This window comes from Siniperca chuatsi, linkage group LG6 (genome assembly GCF_020085105.1).
Source record: "Siniperca chuatsi isolate FFG_IHB_CAS linkage group LG6, ASM2008510v1, whole genome shotgun sequence".
In the NCBI taxonomy this organism is placed as follows: domain Eukaryota; kingdom Metazoa; phylum Chordata; class Actinopteri; order Centrarchiformes; family Sinipercidae; genus Siniperca; species Siniperca chuatsi.
Window position 1 is genome coordinate 17,280,491 of NC_058047.1, and position 20,298 is coordinate 17,300,788.

Genomic DNA, 20,298 nt, shown 5'->3' on the forward strand with positions numbered 1-20,298 from the left:
TGTTTTTACCTTTGAACTCAAGATAATTTGTTGGTTTTTGTTGTTTACAGTTTTCAGCTAAATCCTATGAGTTAAACTGCAGGCACAACAAAAACATCAGTTGCCACCAGAGAGCGGAAAATGCTAGTGGGAATGCTTTCTCTGATTTTGTGCCTTTGTGCAAAGAAGAGTGAGATGAAAGTAGGAGCTGGTGAATTTTGGTGGGTGGGGTGGGTTGACATTACTATTTACCTCCTTCAGGGGGTCTTACAGTTGTGTGGCTGTCAGGTACATCCCTCCACACACACACACACACACACACACACACATCCGTCATCTGTTTGCTTTCTGTGGGTAGCCGAGCGGAGCTGGAGAGGCAGATAATGAACGGATAGATGCTTCTGATTATTTGTGTGGAGCAGCCTGGGCCCGAGGCTCGACCAGACGTGTGTCCTGTGGTTTCTTTAGGGACTCTCTCACTTGTGTGGGTTTATGCTTGTGTCTGTGGTTGACTGTCTGCATTTGTATGTCCACCACCACACTCACACACACACACACACACACACACATATAACAGAAAGGAGTGTGTAAGTTTGTCCCCAGGGGCCGCTTTAACTCAGTCAGCGTCAGCTCCTATACCTGAGGGAGCTGATGGTGGAGCGGCACGCGCGCTACCCTACCCACCCAACACCAGAAGCTGCTAATGAGCTACTGTTGTACACTCTTATGAAATATAATTGCATTATGGTGTGTAAATACAGCCGGGGCGTGTTGTCACAGCATATGCTCCCCGGCTGGCCAAACAGGAACAACAAGCTCGGGGAGGAGGAGGTAAGGGGCAGGAGCTGAAAGAAGAGGAAGGCTCGAGGGAGTGGCTGAAGCGCGTTTTTTAGAGCACAGGAGTGCTGATTAGCTTTGCTGTGGAAGATGACAGTCAATGGTTGTCTTTGTGCTAGATAACCACTCTCACTCTGGTGTAGACAGTATTACCAAATTTATGTGTGTAAATTAAGCTATCAGCTCTTATGAAACAAGAGTTTAAACTATCTGTGGTAGACACTGAGATATTCAACAGGCACAACCTCAGGTTTCCCTAAAAGACTGAGCAACAGCAAGAAAGCATGAAGCACCAGGAATATCCTTGGCTGTTTTTAACGTACTGAAATGCTACTTGGCAACCTTCTGAGCTACACCAGGCTTTAGGGAACAGGGTGAGACACAGGGCAACTAATTTAATAACATTCTCAGGACAAGAAGATCCTTTAATTAATGCAAGGCAACAGTGCTGCAATCAACTTCTTGGCTTGTCATTCATACTTGTTTGGATAGTGTGTCGTCATCTTCATAACTGCCAGTGTTACTGTTTAATCTCTGGTTTAAATTTACTATAAACAGAGAGACAGGGCACATTTTTTATAGGTACACTTTATTGAATCTCTTTTTTTTTCTCGTATTCCAGAGGACTTTTTGGCTTCCTTCTTCTCCTGCACTTAATTAAGTTTTATGATTGTGTGTCTTTTACCATGGTGATTTAAATGTGCAAACAAATAAACAAGCTAAATTAGAGAATAATTTATCAGGAAAGCATTTGTTCTCCTTTTCATGAATTCCCCACAAATTTTGTAACTTTTTTATTTTTGCTACCTGTCACAATATTACTGACTGCTGACTCTGCTGTCAACAAACTGTAAAATTAAAAAAAACATGTAGAGACTTATAAAGTAATGCTAATAGGCTTGAAGAAAACAATTGCATCTCTGCCTTCACTCAACACATCTTCATTTCTTCATTTCCATGATTCATTTAATGTATTACTATGCACGGAATAGAGTATGCATCATTTTGTGAAGTGAGGAAAAACTGTCTAAGAGTTGGAGGAGTCCTCAGCTTGTATTTGCAACTTTATCATCTACACTCGTCCAGTGTGATCACAAAGAATTCATGATTCCTATGTAACCTCTGTCCTCTACAAACAAGGAAATCCACTTTTAAACAATTAGGTCATTTGCATAATAGAAATCTGGACACACTTTTAGTGATTATGAGATGTCTCCACAATGTCCTGTACTGACCAAAATACTCTATTTTCTCCACCTCTTCTTGCAGGCAATCCGCTTGTCATTGGAGCAGTCCCTACCGCCAGAGCCCGATGAGGATTCAGGAGAGCAAATCAGCAAACTGCGAATCCGCACACCAAGTGGCGAGTTTCTGGAAAGACGTTTCCTGGGCAGCTGTAAGCTCCAGGTCCTCTTCGACTTTGTGGCCTCCAAGGGATACCCCTTTGAAGAGTTCAAACTCCTCACCACCTTCCCTCGTAGAAATGTGAGTTGTATATCTTACTCTCTTACAGAGAAAGCAAATGCATGTTCACAAAATAATGTGTCCATTGAAAGGGCTTTAAAAGTCCAACACATCTAAGCTGAGAGGGAAAGACTTTTCACTAAGATGGGAGTTGAATTATCCTGTTGTCCAATCTCATTTTGTGCTGTCTTTCATAACACACAAACAAGTGCTAAATTCGTCCTTACTGCAGAAGAGTAGCAGCAGGTTATGAAGGGTTCTCGGCCACAGCTCACATCTCTGCTGGAGAGATCCACAGCTGTAATTGGCTTTTCCGTTCGGGCCTGGGCTGAACGTCAGGCTATGGCTGTGAGTGGAGAGCAGCAGGAACAACAGTTAAAGACAATCTGTTGTGGCTGATTGATGATTTAGTTTTTTCTTGCTTTTTTTAATTATTGTTTTTATTGTTTGTGAGCTGCAGCAGCACTGTTTTTGTTTACTCGTACCTGTGATTGAGGCAAGTTAAGCCAACTGTTTATCCATCCACCTGTGCACTCATATTATTCAGTGAATATTAATTAGTATCAGTCCATTGTGAATACAGTACACTATGACTGTGTTAGGATACAGTTGTCAGCACTAACAGTAGTATTCTCTATGGCTCTTCTGCTGACGCCCAGCAGCCCTCTGCCAGCTACAGCTAGATATTAGAGGGCTTGGTCGGCGCGCTCTGTGGTAGTGAGCTAATGAGCACTGTTTTAACTACCAGTTTAATTAGCCATGCTGCTGGAAACAAAAATGGGATTTCCATTAATCAAGAGAGGAGTGCATGTGGAGGAGTGGGTGCTGGTGGTTGTATAGGTGTGTGTGTGTGTGTGTGTGTGTGTGTGTGTGTGTGTGTGTGTGTGTGTAGACTTGCCCAGGCAGTGTGCCATCGTAGTCTGTAGAGACCACTGGGGCACAAACACCTCCAACTAACACACACATTAACGCGCAGCTCACACTCTTCATTTCGGCACAATCACACACTTCAACACATGCACAAATATTTTCAAGCAAACACATGCCCCGCTCACAACTTTGTCACTTAAAGGATTCACAGTTGTCTCTTTATAATCAAGAGTAAACATGTGTTTGAGACAGAGATAAAGATGTGTCTGCATCGCAGATGAAATTCCGGCAAAAACAGGATGGGAGGATTAGAGGGGTAGAGAAGCGAGAAGAGGATGGTGACTGCAGAACTAGTTGAAAAAGAGAACAGAAAAGACAAAAGCTTAAACAAAGAAAAGATTTAATCAGAGAAACAGTCTGAAGGAGAAAAGGATAGAGACGACAAGTGGAGAAGATATTAAAAAAGAAGAAGATGGGAGATAATTCCAGAAAACAGAAAGGCGAGAGATTTGGGGAAAGAGAGGAGGGAAGCAGCTCTGTAGTAGTGCCAGTATGAGGCTGTGAACACAGGCCCCTGTCTAATCCTGCAGCTCTGTGTTGTAATTAAATGAGAGGGAGCATAGAAAGCCTCCATCCCGTCCAGACGCTCTCACTGTTGCTCTGCCAGGATCAGAGGATGGAGGATAGACCACTATTGCATTTGTAATACTGCACAACTGTTGAAACCTTCTTTCCCTTTTCTAGTTTTCAGCAGCTTTGTGCAGTGTCACTATTTCTTTTGCTATGTCCCTCCTCGTCAGCCTGCCTTACTTCATTTCCATTCATTCAGCTGTAACACAAATCAGTGGATCTACTCAATCCAACTTGAGAAAATGAAGTGTTGTATATTTTTGCTTAAAACTACAACATTATTGACCAGAGGAAAGGGCTATATTGTGAGTTAGTAAGTCTGGTAACACAGGTTTATTCCCATTTGTAAAACAACTTTTGACAATTTGAGATAAAACATCAGAGCCAGATCACATGTCTTTGATTCAGGGTTTTTCCACTTTCCTGTAGCTTTGCGGATAAGTGTCTATTAGTCTCCAATTTTTGGACTCAGTCTCTTCCTCAACATTTGGTATCAGTGGCTTATCTCTTCAGCACTACAGCAGGCCTTACACTGGCATCATTTGTACTAGGCTTAGCCGTGCTCAGGGAACTAACCCTTTCTCCGTTTCTATGACTGTCAGCGAGTTTGAGGAAGGAGGGGGAGACTTTTAGTGTTTCAGTTTTCAGCTTTTCATTCAAGAATTTCCTCCTTTTCCTTTTGATACTTGTTGAGCACAAACCACTGTTTAAAGGCCTGAGGTCTTCTTCCTTCAGCTCGCGGTGAACATGTTTAGACTGCCAGTATAATAATCGTCAGTCGGCTCTTCCTGCCTGGCTGCTCATAGACACCCAAACACTGTCAAACCGGCGTATTAGTTTTCTCACTGTGATACTGTACTCTATTTCACCTTCTCCTAATCCTTCTTCCAGCTCTGTCAGTGAACTCGCCCGAATAATTCTTAGACAAAACCTGAGATGCAGAAAAAATAAACAGTGGCACAGAAGAAGCAGTGCATTGTACTGAAATAGATTTTACATCTGTTATAGCGGTGTGTTTTGTTTTTCTTGTCCTGCTATCTGAAAGAATCGTATTGACAGGAAGAACTACGGTGGTTTCTCAAAGTTGCTTCCTCAGGACTATTCTTATAATATTCTCTCCACATAACACAAACCCACAGCTTCATAGAGCTGAATTGGGACTCTGCTTCATCTCTGAGCATGGATTGATGTATGTGCAGAGTTTGACACCAGAAGGTAGTTTTCATATTTTTAGATAGATAGATAGATAGATAGATAGATAGATAGATAGATAGATAGATAGATAGATAGATATATAGATGTTTTATTGTGCTCACCTTAAATCTCAATTCAACACGTGGATGTATGAGCCTGACTTTGTGACATCACATCGTCGTTCAATATGCAACTCACATAAGTGTGATGTGGAAACTTGCAACGTCTAGTGCACACACATTTTTCAAGGAGTAGTTTTTAAGAATTTTTAATGAGGTAATTGAACTTTTTTTGTGGAAAAACCATATCAGACACAAAATATTATTCAAGCAGAGTGTTTTTACATGTCTTCAAACATGTCTAGAGGTTAAACGTTAGTGTTAAAAGCTGAGTTTTATCCTAAGGATCTCAGGGCCTCACCTTCAGCCCTCTCCGTCTCCTCTTCCTTCCAGCTTTCCCTCCCTCTGTGTCCCTTTTCCCTCCTCTTTCCTTCTCTTCCTGCCCCTCTACCTCCCTGCTTACACTGTCCCTGTCTCTTGCAATTATACTTGTTTAGCTCTCCATCCTTTGTATCCTTCTCCATGAGCGTTCTCACTATTTCCCCCAAATCCCTCTCTTTTTTTACCCTTTAAAAAATACACTTTAAAATATATTTTTAAAGCATAAACTCTTCTAAACTAATCTGTCTTATTTTCTCTCACTTTGTTTGCTTTCTCCTTTTCTCTTCTTCCCCATTCCCCGTTTTTCTGGGTTTTTTTTCCCTCAGTCCTACCCCCCGTCCAGTCTGTGCGGTGCATTTCTCCCTTTGAAGTACCGTATTCTAGTCTGTTCTTTTCTGTTCACGCCCCAGCGCTACGTGTTGTCAACGCTCCTGGCAGCAGATAATGATCTCCCACTGCTTTTGTAATTGGCCAAATAAACACTTGACAACACTAGTTTAAAACAGACAAGTTATTTGGTTTTAATTAACATAGTAGGCCCTGTAATGGCTTCATTAAAAATGCGTTATTTCAGCTGCACGTTTGATTATGTTGGAAGCGGACATCTTGAGGGCCTGTGTTTATTTTCCCTTTCTTTTCTTTCACTGCTGAGCGTTGCTTAGTGTCGCCCCCTCTGTTATCAGTGTGTTTTATTCATTTGAATCAAGTGACTTACAATTGTGGTATTTATTTTAAACTTCACATTAAGTGATAATTATGTGGTTTTAACCGTTGAAATCTGCTGTTTGGTAATGCCAAATACATGGGGTTGATATTAGCTGATTATTTTATGTCATACAATTTTTCAGGGAAATAAAGACAAAATATCAAAGTTTGCAGAGAAGCACCATCTGTCTTTTTATTTGGTTCCAGTTTTAAAATTAGGCTTTTTAATGCTGAGCTTCCAGATATTGTATTACCTCTTTAGGTTTTGCTTCAGGCAGACAGAGTTAAATTCAGTTTTTATTCTGTTCATTTGTGTATTTTTAATTAACAACTGGAAAACCTTTTTTCCCACAAATGCTATTTAGTCTTTTAAAATTAATTTCAACTTTTAAAATAGTTAGACAGTTTCCTAATTCAGCAGATTGATTTGATCTAAATTGGCTGATGAAAATTATATTGACTCAAGGTTAAAAGCAAACTGCAAAGCAGAGAGCTAGATTGTGTCTGTCTTATGTATGTATGTATGTATGTATGTATGTATGTTGTGTAGGCACAGGAGGAGAGAATATGGCTTAGGCAGAGCAGAGGAAAAACAACAGCTTTGTTTGTTGACAGATGCCTCCATGCTTATGGTCTGTTAATTGGATAACAATGTAAACAATCACCGATGGCGCCCGTCTCCTGTGTCAGTGTGGCATCTTGTTTCCCTACTTTCTTTTTCAGAGTCAGATGCTGCTCTCCCCCCGTCGTCTCTCCCTGGTGGACTACGAGTACAAACTCTCATCCCAAATTCACAAAGAGCTCACACATCCACAAACACGCTTATATGTAGTCCACAGACACACGTCTACACACACACACACACACACACACCTGCTCCACCCCAAAGCCTCATTTACTCCTACCTGATGCTGTGGTGTCACAACAGCCTGTCAGGTTCATTAGCATGGCAGCCATTTGCGACGCGCTGCTCCAGAGGTGGGAAAAGGAGCGCAGCAGCCCTGTTGGTCGTTTTCCCCCACCGTTGGGATGGAATATGTTTACAGCAAACACACACACAGTCATCAAAACACACAAACCATTTTACCTCTCTTCATGGCATCTCGCTCCCCGCTGTGCTACGAGGCAGCTGACGAGGTGAGGGGCATAAGGTTGATGTGGCAGCCCCTCCCTGCCCGCACCGGGCTCCCCGGGACCCTGCTGAAAAGTCAACAGTCTAAATGACACGTTGAAATGAGGACAAGGAGATGAAAAACATGGAGTCAAAGACCGCCGACGTGCACGTGGTGTGACATTTCCAAACACCCATGGGAGATGGATAGGTTGTCTGATGCTGATATGTCCTCCTCACCTTCCCCTAATTTTCTTTTTTTTTTTAACTTTTTTTTCTTTTCTCACCCTTTTCTCAGAGTTCTTGAGCATCCTGTAGTTTTACAGATTTTGTTGTTAACACAAGTTTATATGTGTAGATTGTTTTAATTATTTTCAGTGTTTACTCATATCAATGCGTTCTGTCTCAAATTACAGTTTTTCAGGAGCTAACACAGATTTGATGTTTATTACAATGCAGTTTTTCTAATTGCACAGATGAGGGTAGGATTTCAATAATTCCTCTTTAGAAGTTAAAACTTAAAAATGACCAAAATCAAAGTTAGAGGTTCTCTTTTGCTTATAGTGATGTGTTCATTTATTAGGATTTTAACTTTTTAAAAGTACCACTAATAAGATTGATAGGACACTTCCATATTCTACAGAAGGTGAGTGCAGGTGAAGTTGTGGTTCACGGTCACGAGTTCACATGTCATTCCCTACTATAGTCTCCCTCAGGCCTATCACTCTGCTTGTTGTGAGGTCAACCTTTACCATGCTAGCTTGCCCTCTGACCTTCTACAGCAGGTACAGGGAGTTGGTTAATTATCCCCCTGTGAGGTTAGAATAGGAGCCCTAATCAGAGGGGCTGACGCAGCAGTCATCAGATAAGCCCTGGACACATCTCTGTGTCACACCACCTCACCCATTCAGCCCAGGTGTTAGATTGGCCCGGTGTAACATAACCCCTCCAGTGATTAGCTCACATAAGCTAAGAGGCTCACAGTGGTGGTGGGTGTCGGAGAGAGAGTCAGATTGTCCTGTTTTAAAAAACATAGGTCAGACCCCCTTCATGTCGGCTAACTCAATCAGCTCCGTTGTGGGTGGTACTGCATTATTGCTCTGCTTAGCTGTTGTGCAGAGTATTGAACACAGATAAATGTTTCTCTCCTCTACACCATCAGCTACGTTCCTGTTTGACCTTTGTCACAGCTGAAATTAGCCCCCCCCCACTGTCTTTGTGAGGACCGTGATTGACACAGTGCTTTCCCTAGCCCCTTACCCTAACCTTAACCATCACAACCAAATGCCTCACCCTAACCCTTACCCTCACCATAACTTAATCCTAACCTAACCCTTAAAACCAAGTCTTAACCTTCAAACAGCCCTTTGAAGTTGTGAGGATCGGCCAAAATGTCCTCACTTTCCAAAAATGTCCTCACTCTGTAGGCAAAAAACGTGTTTCAGTCCTCACTATGTAGCAAGTACATACACACCAACGAGCTTTTACAACACACACACACACTCTCTCTGTCTCCTGTCCTGTAACCTTCATCAGTTTGTTCTGGCTTGGAGCCTTTTTAAGAAAACAAACCTTATGGTCCTTTTAGGAAAACAAAGCTCTAGCTGCTCAGATTACTGCCTAGATTTTTTTAAAAACATGATGTTAGAATAATACACGCTGTACACACTCCCTTACACACACACATTCAGTGAACATAGTAAAGCTACACTGTTCTCCAGTCTGGATCGCAGGGCATGTGTGGTGAGACAATCACCAAGAGATTTCAGTAGCGCAGAGTGACTGAGGCCTTGTCCACACTAATATGGATAAATTTGAAAACACCATTTAAGAGGTTTAGATATTTTGGTAAACTGGAGATTTAACATAATTGCTTGTGTGGCATTGCCCCTTGTATTGGGCTGTCATACAATTTTGTCTAACAGTGTTGTTGCTAAGATTGGTGTTTCTCTCCACTTTGCTAAGCACTTTGGTTAAGATCTCTTACGGTTTTGGAAAATGGCAGATCAGTGTGGCTGGAAGGCCAAAACAGGAGAAAAATGTAAGGCAATAAGTTGTGCTGAAACAGTTTGTCAATTGATGGATTAGTCCATTGGCATAAAAATTGTATGCCAACAAATTAGATGATTTTTTTTTTTTATATACCAAACATTTGCTGGTTCTAGATTTGCTGCTTTTCTCTGTTTTATTACATTGTAAATTTGATATATTTGAGCTATGGGCTGTTGGTTGAACTAAACAATCAATTTGAAGATGACAGTTTGGGATCTGGGAAGTTGTGCATTTCTCATTATTTTCTGACATTTTATTGCCATTTTTTAAAACTGTCAGATTAGTCAACAATAATAATCAATGATCATTAGTTGTAGCCCTTGCATTAAGCCATGTGATTGCAGATGGTCTAACATATTCCCTCTACTCCTCCCACCCCCACCTTGTTTCCTCTCAGATCACCCAGTTGGAACCAGGGTCAACTCTGCTGGAAGCCAAGTTGTTTCCGCAGGAGACGCTCTTCCTGGAGGCTAAAGAATAGAAACTGGCCCTCTGATAGCTGAGAGGACCGATTGATTGACTGATGAACTGGCTGGACACACACTAGTCACTGAGTATGGGCCCTACCAGTCTGGGCCTGCAGTACACTCACACATGCACACACACACACACACAAAACCATCCTCCCAGACGTACATAGACACACTGGCATGCACATCCAGTGACACACAAGTGCAAGTAAGCTTCTCTGCCCTCGGCCTGGTCGTGGCACATGAATGCCTAGTGTACACGTGTTGCACAGAGGAGCAAAGACAGTATCACAAGCACATAGCCAAACATTCACCTCCCCCTAAATCTCTCTCTCTCTCTCTCTCTCTCTCTCTCTCTCTCTCTCTCTGTCTCTCACTCTCTCTGTCTCTCACTCAACTCACACACTTCACAACTTCACGTTCCCAACTGCTGTGTCATGGTTTTCTGTCACAACACAACACAGTACGATAACATCATTGAGAGACTGAGTAGACAAATCTTTGTCACAGAAAAAAACAAAACAAAACATGGACTTGTTCCCCTTGTTTCCACATTCAACACACCAAGGCTGCTTTTTTAGAACATGGTTTTTGTGTTTGAAATCAAAAAAATGCTAAAAATAAATAAACAGCAAGAAGAGATGTCGCCTGGCAGAAGTCTGGGCTGTCTCATCTCCACCTGTAGTTACCCCCTTAACCCTCCAAAACTTCACTTTCCACCCCCTCTCTGCCCTCCTCTGCCCCATCTCCCACTCCTGCACCCCTCCGTCCGCTGTCTGCCGCAGGGATGAGACATGAAGGGGCACCTGCAGCATCTGCAGTGCCCCCTCACTCTCCGCTCCCCCTGGTTTTAACATCCACTGCTCCACAAGCCAACAGATTGCTCAGTTTTCAAATCTTTTTTTTCCTTTTTTTTTTCTCTTGATCCTTTTTAAGTTTGATGCTGTATTAGTTTTAGTTTGATATACATTATATAAAATATATGAATATGAACATCAATTTGTCTCGCCCAGAAATCTGTTGAAACACGTCATGACAAACACACACACACACACACACGTGATATGTTTGTCTTTAGATTTTCTTAAGTTATGCAAAGGTTTGTTATGAAGGGCATATACATCTTTATTTTAGGCTCCAGAGTTGATGGAAGATCACCTGATTTTATATCAAACTTACAAATCAATATCAATTTCTATATCATGACATTTCTCTGGGGGGTATTAGGGGATAAAAGCAGGTTTATAGTTCTATTAAAAATAAAAACATATATATATATATATATATATATATATATATACAAAACATATATTTGACATTTTGGGTTTATGTTTGGGGGTTTTTCTTGTGAGTTAGAGATTTCAGTATTATCAAATCTGAGGTTTCTTGATTAGCTATGAAATCTGCTCTCTTTAAAGCAACGGACTCTCAAAGAGTCCGTTGCTTTAAACCGGTGAGACACCAGAAACCAAAGTCTGTGTCAAAAAAAGTAAATCACAAAGGCAGTTCTGTGACACTGGCTGCTAGAGTTCACAGTATCTGGTGTTCCTATTGATATTTATTAATGTCTGTGCTGTGAGCGACAAAACAAGAGGCTCACACATCACAGAACTCGCAGCTTGAGTCAAGATAACCTGAACATGGTGCCAATCTTGCCCAGGTTGTGCAGTTTCAGTTTTTACAGATACCAAAGTTTAGATATGTACTGGCAGACCTCTTACATACTTCTCTTAACAAATATTTTAATATTCTCACTCAAACGCCACCTGGTAATATCAGCCACACCGCAGCTAATTTCCTGCCTTCAGCGAGGAGAGATCACACCAGCTTAGCCCTCCATCTGTAGCACGGCTCCTCTGTCAGCTAAAGGCAAAGTTTCAGAACTCCAGCAGAGTGAGCGCCATAAACAAACTCCTTCAGGGGGGAAAAATGCTACAGAGGCGGGACAAGAATACATTTGGACAGGGGTTCAATGAGAAGCACCAAGTTGACATTTCATAGATTATATTTATGACATTTTCTTTCTTTTATAGTTGACAATGGACACCGATGGGAAACATGGGGGGGACAGGGAGATAGGGATAGCATGCAATATTTTGAATTCCGGCTAAATGCAAGGTAGGGATGTTGTTGTGACAGGGTGTGCACAGTAGACCCCCAAATGTGCACTTTTTACTCTTCAGGAGTCTTAAAATAATTTCAGCTAGAGAAATGACAAAGTTGTATGCATTTGCATGTTTTCTTCTCAGTGCGAATTCCCACATTAAACATGGTCCTGACAGTCATACATTGTTAGAAAGTAGGTAGCAGACTGAAGTGCTTTTAGTTGCTAATGTGTAAGATTGTGTGTTTGGGTGTTTTTTTTTAGAAAAATGGTCAAAAAGCAGTTTTAGGCAATACAAAAATAAAAATTTGTTTTTAATTTAAATTATTCAAGACAAGCCAAAGTTTTTGTCTTTTTAGCAGATTAGTGGAGGGATCTTTGATATCTCCTTTTGTTTAGTTGCTTAAGTGTTTGTATGGGACATACATTGTTCTATCTTGGAAACAGCAATGATGAGAATATTCAGTTACAATGTGTTTTAAATACTAACCTTCGATTTATACAACTTTAGTTCTTCTGGGGGAAAAAGAATATGCTGAATTATGAAATACTTAGTTACTTTTAATGAAGATGGCTTTAAATTTAGTTACATCTTTCAGTGTAGGTCCAAGCAAAACTTTTGGATTTGCAGTAATACATTTCTTATCAACAATTCATTTTGTTTGCAATGAAACTATTTTTGCTTGCAGTGTGGAAAGTTTTGCTCTCAAACCTATTCTGTTTGATTGCATAATAAAGACACAAAAGTAGCCTCATATTGGGGGGGGGTGACAGAAAAGGTTTGAGAACCACTGCTTTAGGGGAACAATTTAATACCCTATTTGGTCCCAGGGTAGTTTAAATCTTCTTTATGAACTGTTTTAGATTAATCTAGATTAAACAAGTGGCAGAAACCAAGTCTGTTTAAGATGTTTTGAGTTAGTCTAGTTTCAAATGGGAGTTCTGCGAGCTTCAACTTAATCCTTGTGGGTGAAATAGACAATTATCTCCTGAATCTCTCTGTGAGTACTGCCATCAAATCCTGTGGTGTTTATTATTAGAAAATAGGAGTCTCAAAACGTTTTAAAAGGTCATTCTCAACCATGTAGTTGTTTCTGGTAAAGCAAGTTATAAAAACTGGGACTACTTGTGTGATACACACGGTGAGTATATCACCCAAGCATCCTCGAGCATGAGTGTGTGTTTGTCAGTTTTTCTGTGGCCGTCTTGTTTCTCACGCAAAAAATGAGTCGAGCTAATGTGCTCAGCCAGCCACACTTCCCCAGCTTTGACCAAACAAGAGATGTTGCTTAAGGCACTGAAAGAGAGCGAGAAAGAAACACTGCAGGACAAATTCTCTTGACTTTCTGTCTCTCTTTCTCTGTTTATTAAAAAATATTTAGCCTGTAATGTTTATGCATTATTGTGAAACAAGGTGTGACAAAAATATCCTTATTTTTTAACTATTGATATTTGTTACTACAGGAAATTATTATTTTCTAGGAAAGGTGGAGAAAAATATTTGGCTATTTAAACCTAAAACTTTATTTATTGGTCAAATTTAGGTTTCCCATGAACCTCTAAAACCTAAAAACTTGAAAACGAGGCCTTGGAAGTTTTGAAAATACTTCAATCAAGGAGCACACCAGAAGTAAGCAAAATGCAGATTTTTATTAAAAAATGTAAAAGATTTTTGGCATTGACTCAGTCCATGAAATCCATGTGTTGCGGCAAATTTGCAGCCTTTTCAGAGATCCCCCTGGGGAGCCGTAGACGTGGCCTTGACTCTGGCTGGCTGTGGGAATGATGGAGGAGATGAAGCAGCGTTCACTGCAGTGGCAGCAAGAAGACATAACAGGTAACATAGTTGAAATATCCCTCGGTGATCTTTCACTGGCTGACAGAAAATCCTGTGTAACCCAGTAAAATCATATTTGATTTCATGAGGAAATCTTTCTTCCTGAATTTACGCTAAAAGCTTCATATGGTTCATCAAGAAAGACTGTTTAAGTCTTGTGTCAAATCTGTATGAATGTTTCTCAACATGACTACTTCCATCCTGAAGAAAATCCTGTGATGGAAATGTGTGTGATAGCTGAACTGTTTCAGTTTAAAAGTGATTTGGCCATGATGTCTTGTCTTGACGTGTTAAAAACAGGGTTTTGATCAGTACTTTGTCTTCCCCCAAAAACAAGGCAATGTAGAGTCCCTTAATTCTACCAAACAAGACCTTGAAAGTCAGTGGGGAGTCCTTGAATTTGACCAGTGAGAGTTGGAGCCCAGTCAAGGGAAATGCTGAACTTTCTTAGAGCTCTAAGGGCAAATGTTAAATGGCTGTGGATGACATTTGTATTACTGGGATGTAGGGTACAGATAGATCATTGAGTTGGCTGTAGACTTCTGTGTGCGTGTGCGTGTGTGTGTGTGGGCCGTACAGACACGTGCAGCTCGGGGCGAGGGCGAGGTCAAAGCAGGGCAAGGAGCTCAGTGAGCGTGAAGCCGAGTGCGTTTATGCAAGAGACAAGACAGGTGCATCTCTGCTCGTCTGTCAGAGTGTGTCTTCCTCGGGGAACAGTGTACATAGTGCAGCTCCTCTCAAGTGTGAGATTACAGTTTCTATCACGCAGCTTTTTGAATGCAGTGTGCACAGGCATGTTCCTTTGTACCGCTGCAGCTGATGATGGTGATAGGGTCGGAAATGCCAGTGAGACATAATGATATTCCTCTCTTATACCTGACCAAACTTGTCATCAGTTGTTTTTGTTTCACTGGGGAAAAAAGTCATCAGGTTATTAACTGTGTGAGGGAAAGAAGTATGACAGTTGTGTAACAGGGTTTTGTCAACATATTAGGTAAATTAGTACTTTCTCCTATTGGAATTCAAAGATTGAATACAGAACAGAATTACTGAAGCACTATTTCAAGTAAATAATTAATTTTAAATGACATTTTTTGACATGTTCATGAGAGTAAAACTGATTTGATTTTCCCTTTTTTGAAGAAGTGTAAGTGCATGAAACATCCTTTAAAATCAAAATGTATACCATTATTGCCTTTAGACATTGGTTCGCATTTTTTTTTACTTTGACTTGTAATAATTTAAAAAATTTTTCTTCATCAATGTTTGGACAGTGTCTTTTTTGACACATTACTCAAACTTTGGCTGGATGTCTTAATCAGTGCCTTCTAAGAAGCACCCCTTAAATCTGACACAGGGGGACGAGAAAGTGTCTGTGTGGTAATGAGCTTACTCTGCCGGCTTCCCTGCCACAAATTCAGTGGTGGCAACATCAGGTTTCTGTCTTGATTCTCTGGCGACAAAAGAGGAAAGCATCCATGATGTTTAACCAGCTCCGCCGGGGTCAAGAATGCAGCCCACTGGCGAGGGAACAAAATTCCTGACACAAGTGATCTCTCCTCCCTCCTTCTGAAGTGGGACCCGCTAAGATCTCAGAGCACGGCGGCTCCCTGAATCACAGGATCTCCGCTTGTATCCCAGACTGGCCTAACCTGGAGGGTCACCCCAAGTTTACTTTCTCAGAGACGCCGGCCCTGCCCAAAGAAACAGAATCTATGCAGCTTAAACTGTTGGGTGGGCACAAAAGGAGGGTCATCTCTCCCTCTCGTCTCTCTCTGTTCACAGTACTGTTTGTTAATGACACAATAGACATGGAAAGACTTTTATCTTGGAAAAAACAAAACATGTTTTTCTTGCAGCCATGTAACCAATCTGATTTAAAAAAAAAAAAAAAAAAAAAAAAAAAAATCTGGCTTTGAAATGGGTCTAAATTCTTAAAAGGCTCAAATGTGTATGCCCGGATCCTTTTTCAGTGCTTTATCATGTACACTTATTAACAAGTTAAGATTGTTTGTTTTTCCCAAACAAACAACAAATTAAATTCCTTTTACTCCATGGTGCTGGTCAGCCTGTTTGGTAAAACTAAGAAAGTCTAGGCAATATCAATCAACAAATAACAGCAGGAAAAAATACCCACAGCAAAATGCCTTGAACTATTTGGTAAAAACATAAATTGACTGAATTTTACCTTCTATTCTAATTACTTATTACTATTTTAATTATGAAAACCTTATTCTTTATTCTAATATATAATCAGTGTGTTGGTTTGAGCAGAGCCATATGGCAGCTGAATTTCACCTCTCTGCTGTCTGACGTGGGCTCTGGAGGTCAATACAGTTTTATTGGGTTAACATCTTTTAATAAGAGACATGTGCAGCCCTTACTGAAGTACTATAAGCTTTGACCGGCCATGCAGCAGACCTGTGGATTCGCCCTCATGCTGTCTGCTGTCAGTGTTATTGCTCATTCAAAACAAACCAGCAAAATAAATACAAATAAATCAGGATTTACTGTCAACCTGACAACTTAGACCAGCCACGTTCTCCTGAAACCATCAAACATTGTTTTATTGAAGCCCCTCATTTTTTTCTTTCCTTATTGTTTTTTTCCCCTCAACAGGAATCACATTTTCATATAGGCTACATTTATATGCTTTGAATTTGTATTTTTCAATTCCTAAGAAAACGCTGCCATTTATTATGTTTTGTTTAATTTGTTTTTGTGTTTAAGGTTATCTTAAATTGTAGGCTACGGTTCGATCTGTTTTCGCAGTTTTTACTGTGAAAAACAAACCTGGTTGAATCGAAGTAAGTGGTCTCCCCCTTTTTTTAAGCATAACGGACCAAAACATATGACATCTTATAGAATTTGAGTCTGCAATGGAAATGTTATGTGGGGGAATAAATCTGAGACTATATACTTAGCTGACGCCTTGTCAGGGTGCTGCTGCTGTAGGCCTACTGACAATATTGCCGTTAAGTTATTAATTTTATAGCCTATTTAAAACCATCTGGAAATCAATCAGCGTTGTTCATGTGTGATGCTGAAGGGAATATTCCTCAGAAAGAATTAAATTAAATAAATTAATAACGTCTTATTACCTTTAATTAATCTCCAAGGTTGGCAGAAAATGACACTAAAATACCCGCACAGCTGTGCGTTAGGCCTATTACTACCTATTAATGCGCCGATGAAGTCCGGAACTATTAATAACTTATTAAACAAATAGGACTAAAAAATGGTTCCTAATATGTTATCGCATTGGTACGTTAACTTCTCGTGCCTATAAACGTGTTGTCAGTGCAGGCCTCGGCCTCTGCCGGCTGGTTGCTCAGTTCATTGATAGTAACGTCAGATCTGACTGTCTCCTTACAGCGCTGCACAGGCCTTATAAAAACCTGTGGTATTCGGATTATCAGCCACATGGGATAAAGCAATAAATGGGCCAGTGGGGTCCTGAATGGGTGCAGTGGCGTGAAGGGGAGTAATTACAGCTTCATATTAATTGTGTTTTTTCTCTTTGTGTGCGTGTGTGTGTGCGTGCGTGCGCGCGCGCACACACACACTGAAGCGAAGCGGTGGTGACATCTAGAAGGGCCAAGTCTTTGTGCTGAACACTTCAAGTTTCAAAAACAAGGCCAATTGAAGCGGCGGGGCTCAAAGCCGGCACCATTGTAGGCGAACACATTGAGTTTTGATTGGGGACAATGGTGTTTCTCAAATTTCTAGCAAAAAGAAAGCCATACTCCATCTGTGATCTCAATGAGCGCCTATTCATGAGCTTCCTTCTTTTCTGCGCCATTCGTTGGTGGAGAAAAGGAGGCAGATGTGGAGGGATAGAGCAGGGGAGAGTGCATTTTAATTGGCTGCAGTGTGTAGATCTGTCTCTGTCTTTTTTCCCCCTTCTCTCTCTCACTCACACACACACACACACACACACACACACACATGCCACTATAGGGCTTGCAGAAGGGAGAGCGAGACAGCCCAATAATCTCGCTGTGTTGATGAACACTTGTAGCCCATTCATTAAACAAAGATAATCCCTGCCAACCTACCTCGGGGGCACAAAAACGGTATTTTTCTGTGTGTGTGTGTGTGTGTGTGTGTGTGTGTGTGTGTGTGTGTGTGTGAGAGAGAGAGAGAGAGAGAGAGACAGAGAGAGCGAGAGATTGCCTGAGTGCTGGCCAACAGCTTTGGTGGAGAGGGACCCTTCAAATCTTCAAATATTCATACGCCATGACAGGGTTATCCCCCATTTACAAATAAGTGTTATTCTAGCGGGTGAGGAGTGGAGCTTGAGAGACCTCTCTCTGCCTCTTCAGCTCAAGTGTGTGCATCACATGGCCTCACACAGCCAAGCCTGCTGAAATTTAGCTGTTTGTCTTTGTGACTTTTTGCACGGCTGGACGGCAGGCTGCAAACTAACCAGTCGCAGTACAGTAGAGTTTATTCTCCAACTAAGTACATTTACTCAAGTAGCCTGTACTCAAGTGCAGCTTTGACTTACTTTACTTAGCATTTCCATTGTATCTTTTTTTTTACTGCCTTTATGACAGGTGTAGCTACTTTTCTGATTTTTATATAATGTTATAAAACATGATTGATAGTTAAAGATCAAACTATCCAACAGTAAAGTAAATTAGCTCCACCTCAACCAAAAGCAACATTAAACATTAAAATAATGCTCACACATTACTGTGTATTGTATTCACAATCCAGCAATATAATATATATAATAATAATAATAATATACTCTCTCAGGGGGAATTTTTTATTGATGATGAGTACTCACTTATTACTTTTGATATTTTAAGTAGCTACAATTTGCTGCTGATAGGCCTACTTTTGTATTTACTTAAATTTTGAATACAGGACCTTGTACTGGAGAAATTGTACTCTCTGGTATTGCTTGTAAGCTAACGGATCCTGAATTCTCAGGAATTAGTGTAAATGTTGATAATGACTAATTACAGACCTCACGTGTAATTATTTGATTAAAAAAAATAGTGTGCACATTATAGCCTCCATAAGGTCATCATCGCCCAATATGATTGAAAATCAACACTATATTTGCAAAGCTTTAATTAAATGTTACTGTTGTATGTCAGCGTAAAAAGCAGGTTATAAAGCTCCTCGACAGTGTGTTTTGTGTCCCCACCCTCCACTGCTCCCCTGACTCTGCCCTTAAAGGAATACATTTAGCTTGATCCATTTCCCCGGCGCAGTGGAGCTGGTGTGAAGTGGCAGGTTAACAGCCTCTTGTCTATAAGCCCGGGCCTACTCGGTGTGCCCGTCAAGCGTGTAAATACTTGTGTGAAAAACCCCGTGCGTTTCTTTTCTCCGCGGCCCCTTGTCTAACTGCTACTCTAACCTCTGCCTCTGTGTGACAGAGCCGGCTGCTGCAGCGGGAGAGCGCGGGAGGGGATCCGGGCCCAGCCGGGCTGCAGGCGGGGCAGCGGCAGTGGGAGAGGCCGCTAGAAAGCCGCACCGGGGTGCGGGGGCAGCGGAAACATGCTGCTACATATGTTGGGTCAAGCATGGCCTTTGTTGTGATCTTAAAAGGGTGTTAAAAACCCACTCGTCTGTAGCCTTCCTGAAAGAAATGAAAGCATCGCATAGTTTTTTTTTGATGCATAGGCCTAATGAAGTGGTTAAAAGAATGTTGGAGTGCTCACAGTCACTTTTAATTGCGCGGGGGGCATTTTTAATTGGCCCAGGAGGAATAATAGTGAACTTAATCCCCATCATAATGCATTTTTTTTCTCCAAAAAATGAACTTTCCGTTAGGCTCAGCCAAACTAAAAATGATAAAAGTTTGCACGCCTTGGATGAAATCAGTGCCGGTAATTTAAGTGGACACCCTTCAGAATGAATTCACTTGTGATGATATTAAAGACAGTTAGACATTAGATCTCTATGGGCAAATGTAGCTCAATAAACACTTCACAGTCCAAGTAATTGTTACTTAAAATTCACTCGTATCAACAGTGGGAATTGATGCTCACAGCTGATATATCAGCAGGAACTCTCAGTCTTTAACTGTTCTCTTTTGTTTTGTCTCGGCTCACACAACACACTGAGCAGCCAGACTTCAATGACAAGTGCAGGCTGTTTTATTTTTAAATCATTCATCCTGAGGTGAAAGTATACGCCTATAATTTCTCCAATGAGCGCCGGGCCTCCTCTGCAGTTTGCAACTATCACTTCGCCATGCAGGCACGGGCAACTTCCATCCGAGTGAGATCGTCGCCCATGCAGATAATTACTTTGAATGTCAAAAAGATGTAGTTTTAATATCGTCTCTATTAGCCTGTTGGCTAGGTAATTAAGGTGCAGATGACAGCGGCGAGGGAAACAGATGGCATTTGCTTACAGTGATTCAGAAAGTAAACAATGAGCTGGGAGGGGGAGAGCGGCAGGGCTGCACACACACTCACTGCTGCACAGCCAGCAGCCATTTCTTTCTTCATCAGCTCCAAATTGTTGTCCTTCTTCACTAAGACTGTGGGTATCATCCTCCAAGGGACTGACAATTGTTGATTTCAAAAACATCTATAACTTTTTAATCTGATTTCAAATAGCTGCATGAATGATCTCCTGAG

General features: G+C 41.1%; 1 protein-coding gene and 1 long non-coding RNA gene across 3 annotated transcripts in view; one reads left to right on the plus strand and one right to left on the minus strand.

The window, feature by feature from the left end:
• faf1 (Fas (TNFRSF6) associated factor 1) overlaps window positions 1-10,751 on the plus strand; it is a 70,205-nt gene extending 59,454 nt beyond the window's left edge. Inside the window, exons 18-19 of one of the 2 annotated variants that reach the window (XM_044199128.1) lie at window positions 2,086-2,301; window positions 6,843-8,543. In XM_044199128.1, the coding sequence (XP_044055063.1) occupies window positions 2,086-2,301; window positions 6,843-7,028 (402 nt within the window). In that variant the 3' untranslated portion in view covers window positions 7,029-8,543. Of the gene's footprint in view, window positions 1-2,085; window positions 2,302-6,842; window positions 8,544-9,679 lie in introns of those variants that run through there. The other variant, XM_044199129.1, reaches the window with a different exon arrangement.
• Window positions 10,752-13,487: 2,736 nt separating this feature from the next.
• On the minus strand, window positions 13,488-15,184 carry LOC122877507. The gene is made up of 2 exons (XR_006378269.1): window positions 15,087-15,184; window positions 13,488-14,603 (listed from the first exon to the last, which is right to left on the minus strand). It is a non-coding gene; the product is annotated as an uncharacterized LOC122877507 (long non-coding RNA).
• Between the last annotated feature and the right edge of the window lie 5,114 nt (window positions 15,185-20,298).